Raw genomic sequence first — 4906 nt, forward strand, 5'->3', positions numbered from 1 at the left:
TTACTGTTCACTCCCATTTATAAAATAGATAAATTTGGCAGTGGCAATCATCATGAATTTTTATTAGGGTGTGGCAAGTAATTTTTATTTATTTATTTTTTATTAACTACCAGTACGTAATTTTTCACGTTCCCTTTACTTTATAACTTCTATATGGTTGTGTGGGTGCGTGTGTGAAATATTTCAATTATTTTAGGTGAGTCAACACGTACCGCATCTTCTTGGCAAAACCTTCCATCTTATATACATTCTGTACGTTTTAAACCTTATCTATTTGAATATCCAAATACAATTTTATTTACGTTAATAATTAAAGTATGGTGCCACACCTGAAAAGAGAAATCACTGCACGGACCCCCTGTGGATGTCAAAAGTCTCCATGAACCCTCAGGTTTTCAAGACAAGTTCTGAATCGACATTTTACAATAAAGCGCATGCCAGTGTTCCATAGAAGCATAGTGTAATATTGCTATAAAGCAGTGTTCCTCAACCTCTTTTGGTCGCGGACTATTCTCATATTAGGGAAAATCTTTGCGGACTCAACGTGCGTAAACTGTAAAACCGAACTCTGTGTAAAGGAGAAATAAAATCGAAAACAACAGAATTTTAACGAAGTCAGCTTATAATCCATATTTACAAAATTCAATGGAAATCATAGCGAGGGCGCTCGATCATTGAGACATCGAAAACTGCTCGCTCTGACAAACTCGAAAGATATTATGAGATCACTGGCGACGATCCGCAGAGGAAAATTATAGAAAGGAATTTGCAATTAAAATTTCCAAATAAATTCTGATTTGTGTCCTTATTGAATTCGTAAAATTAAAAAAAACTAACAAAATCCTTATGGTTGGTTCCTGAATTCGCTGTCATTTTCTGTTTCTATTTTTCTATCGTTTTTTTTTTGCCTCGTAACAAATCTTCCGAAATGTTGTTACTACGTATCCGTTGAAATCTGATAGAATTCACCTAATAGTATTTCATATTCAAATTAATATATCATATTCGCTCGGAAAATTTGAAATGTTACTTTCTTGTTCTTTGTATTGGTGATTCGAATTATATATACCAAATGGTCCACTGAACAGATATGAAATTCATGCAATATTGGCGCACAATCATACCATTTAAAATTGGAGCAATGGTGTTACAGGAAACAAATAGATAAACAAAACAAAAAACACAAATATAACACTCAATTTTAACCTAAGCGAAAAGTACATGTAACTGGTGTTTTCAGCCGTGATTCCGTTGTGCAATCTAATCATTTGATTCAGCACGATTGACGCGATGTGTCCAGTAATCGGTAATTATTGACTCGATTAATTTCATGTTAATAAACTTGCCTTTTATGCTTTATGTAAATACTAACGTTAATCGTAACTTGTCTGGGAGATAAAACCTACATGAAATATACTACATTACGAAATACAATTGTGTTAGAGCGCAGCAAAACTCTTGATTCAAATACAATTATATTATCAAATGAGGTTAGGAATTGAAATGTCAAGTGTGACCTCAAAATTGAGGGTGTAGGGAAATCATTGCGTCATAATAAAGACTAATTATTAAAAGACTTTTTTATTTACATAATAAACTGTAAAGTTATTGAATAAAGCTTAAAAATTACAAATGTATATATATATATATATATACAATTTTTTTATTGAAAGCGTTATAATTATTTTATAATGGAATATATCCATTAGATTTGTATATTCCCACGTTTTCGATCCGCAAGTTGATCATTCAGAAACATACCAAGCCATGTAATCAACACGGCGTGAATGAGAAAATTATCAAAAAAGGCCCAAACTACGGCAAGCCTTATTGCAGCACCAACCAACTCAAGAAGAAGTTGTCTATAGAAAACTAATCTGTTTACCGCGATTGCGTGCACTTTTTCAAGCAGTTTATCAAGCGTTATGTTAAATATAAAATAACTGATAACTTGATAGAAATTGCGGTAGAGAGTCATTGCTAAGATTCCTATTTCAACGATTCGGCAAATGACTACAGCACTTTCAAGATGAGGTCTCGTGATTAGCATTGATGCTCCCAGGATAATCCAAAACATGAGACTCATTCCATAGAAATACCCAGCTACAAAAACGCATGTGAAAATGCAGGGTAGTTTTGGTAAATCGTCTCGAAACTTTTTCTGTAAAGAGTAAAACATGTTGTGGAAGCTTGTTTATTTCAGCAGTAGTATTACGTGTAATAAGTTTTCAACTTCTCATAGATGACCATATGTTTAAACCGAGCTGAGTCAAATGGTGGGATTCAACAAACCCACTCCTAAAATGCCGCACCCCTTTCTTGTTTTAGATGCCAGACGACCGCAGCAAATACCTAAATACTATCTTTTGATAGAGATTTTGCATTGATACTGTTTACCGTATTGTTCGAAAATATTTTAATCGTTTTTAATAAATTTGAATGGTAAGTCATATCACTAATACGATAATCCGTGTCTCAGTCCCACAATGTAGAACAAATCTATTTGATGTCACATTGGTATGTAATCTCAGTAGTTTTAATTCCATGTTAAATAATTCCATGAAAATGTTTTATGAGATTGAACCCAACCTGGCGCCATCTATTTTATATTGCATACAATACCATTGTCCGCTCATCCTCGCTTTCTTGCATCCTTTCTTCGTTTCTTATGTTTCGAGATAGGTCCAATTCCTGGAATCGTCTCAAAGCTCGCCGAAGATTTGTTCCGTGATTTTGTTGTTGTGATCGATAATTTAAATTATCCAATCCTTCCATGGTTATTACAACTTGGCCTTGAACTGACTGAATCGGATTTGTCGGCGTTGGTGCTGGATTTTTCACTGCCGAACACAAGGGACACCCCCTGAAAGCAAAATAAATCATCAGACCAAATGTTGTAAAGTTCTAGTTTGGTCTGAGCAAGCATCCTTATATTACCTTTTTTTCTTTCTGTAGTTTCTGGTCACATTCAGCACAAACTGTGTGACCACACAATAAAGCATCGTCGGAATGTAAACGAAAACACAAACTACATAATTTCGATTGTGGCAATTCATCAATGCTGTTCAAATCCTGTGGACAACGACCTGGACAAGTCAACCGTGCACTGCGCAAAATAAAATCACAATTAATACAAAAGTTAATATCGGTTAGGAAGGAATAAAGATTTGAAACGTGGACGTACGTACGTTAGTCAGTTATATATAGGATCAACATGAAGTAATTTCAACTATTACCACCTGTGAAAAAAGGCACAAACTATAATGTAACACTTACTCCGTATTTGTTGATTGCGTTGTGATGCAATCCATGCAGTATGGTTTTGAACAACATGGCATCAATTTTGAACATTTCAGGAATTGATTGCAACATCCACATCTTAAAGGTTTGGGAAGGTAACGAATATTTTCAAATAAACATATTTGTCTGCACTCGTGGCATTTCACGGCTCTGCGAAGAAAATAAGATGTAATCGATATTGACATTTGACACCTGAATCGAATTTGAGCTTCACGACTTAACCTAAACCCGTTTAAAAGCAGGAACGAGTAGCAAACAAATATTGACAATCAAACTCTGAATTTATGAATCTACCCCCTTACTTTTTGTACTCATTCATACTTTTTTCTTATTCATTCCCTGTGTTTGTGAAATGTGCCGGCTTATTGTAAGATCGTATATGACACGAATGGCGGAAATTATATTTTTATTTAAAAAAAAGAAGATCAGGAGTTCCAAACCTTCTTTCAAGCGACCACATTAAAAAAATAATTGTAAAATCTCGCAACCCTTGGATATGCGTTGATACTAAACGGCATGTAGTGGCGTGGTTTTACTTAAAATCAAAATAGATGTTGCCAAGCTTTCACGCTGTGATACTCCTCCCATATACAATTAATATTGAGCAACACTCCTATACCAAATATAGAATAAACAGCGAAATTTACTAGAAAAAAAATTTATAATCTTTTGTTGAAAAAAAAAGCGACCAAAATGATTTTTAACTTTGGGTCGCTAACCATAGGTTCTCAAACACTAAATCAACAATAAATGTGCCTTTGCGCAGTGTGCTATACCAGTTCACTCATTCATAAGTGTTTTATTATCAATTATATAACCGATGTTAATATATTTTTTGCATTAGTTCGTGACTTGGCGAGTCGCCGAGAATAACATGGGGTTTTGATTGTTCCCAGCGGATTCGCAATCCCTGGTATATGACAAAGGCAATACATGTAGTTTCAAATCAAAGCTAACAATGGGAATGTTCACAGCGTTCTACCAAAATGTAAAAGTCAATGATTGAATGACGAATAGCGGTATGTTAATAAAACTACTTACAAATATGCGCGATAATTATATAACATCACTCACCTTCCTTCGCCACGTTGTGTCATGCTGAGTATACAATTCATACAAGCAACATGCCAGCATGGTAGCATTCTTAAATCTTTTTTGTTTTCAAGGCAAATAGGACAGGTTTCGTTTTGTATTTGTTCCATTTTTATTGCCTCTGTATGCCCTCAAATGCAAAGATGTAGGCTACACCTTGTTTTGTTAAAAACGCAATTATATTGAACAAAACCCACCTAACCTAAATTGCATGGTTAATCCTCAATCAAAATAAAACTTTCTGATACGAAATAAATTGACTTAAAACGGATTACGGTGCTCCTTTAGCATGCAGCCCCGTGTAGCCTACCCATGTGCAAAATTAGATCCACCGCGGAGGAATAATACTGCGGCAGTCCTCACGCTAAAACAGCACCCAGCTTTCTACCGAATAATAGCAGAGTGGTTTCAGCTAATATTACAAGTAAACAACAACACACATTCGCCCTGATAGTAGTTTACCATCCATAACAGTCTATTTTTAATATTTAAACATCAAACAATACTACAGGAT

At 34.8% G+C, this 4906-nt stretch overlaps 1 protein-coding gene across 3 annotated transcripts; it reads right to left on the reverse strand.

The window, feature by feature from the left end:
* Positions 1-626: 626 nt before the first annotated feature.
* On the reverse strand, positions 627-4701 carry LOC120328751 (uncharacterized). 3 transcript variants are annotated; one of them, XM_078114792.1, is made up of 5 exons: positions 4375-4701; positions 3277-3450; positions 2940-3106; positions 2623-2864; positions 631-2161 (listed from the first exon to the last, which is right to left on the reverse strand). In XM_078114792.1, the coding sequence occupies exons 1-5, from the start codon at positions 4500-4502 to the stop codon at positions 1706-1708; spliced, it is 1167 nt and encodes a 388-aa protein (XP_077970918.1). In that variant the 5' UTR covers positions 4503-4701; the 3' UTR covers positions 631-1705. The 3 variants fall into 3 exon arrangements, with proteins under 3 accessions (XP_077970919.1, XP_077970918.1, XP_077970920.1); XM_078114793.1 differs by lacking the exon at positions 2940-3106 and having other exon boundaries at positions 627-2161; positions 2623-2863; XM_078114794.1 differs by lacking the exon at positions 631-2161 and having other exon boundaries at positions 2623-2863; positions 2938-3106.
* Between the last annotated feature and the right edge of the window lie 205 nt (positions 4702-4906).

Source organism: Styela clava, chromosome 7, assembly GCF_964204865.1.
Source record: "Styela clava chromosome 7, kaStyClav1.hap1.2, whole genome shotgun sequence".
Classification (NCBI taxonomy): domain Eukaryota; kingdom Metazoa; phylum Chordata; class Ascidiacea; order Stolidobranchia; family Styelidae; genus Styela; species Styela clava.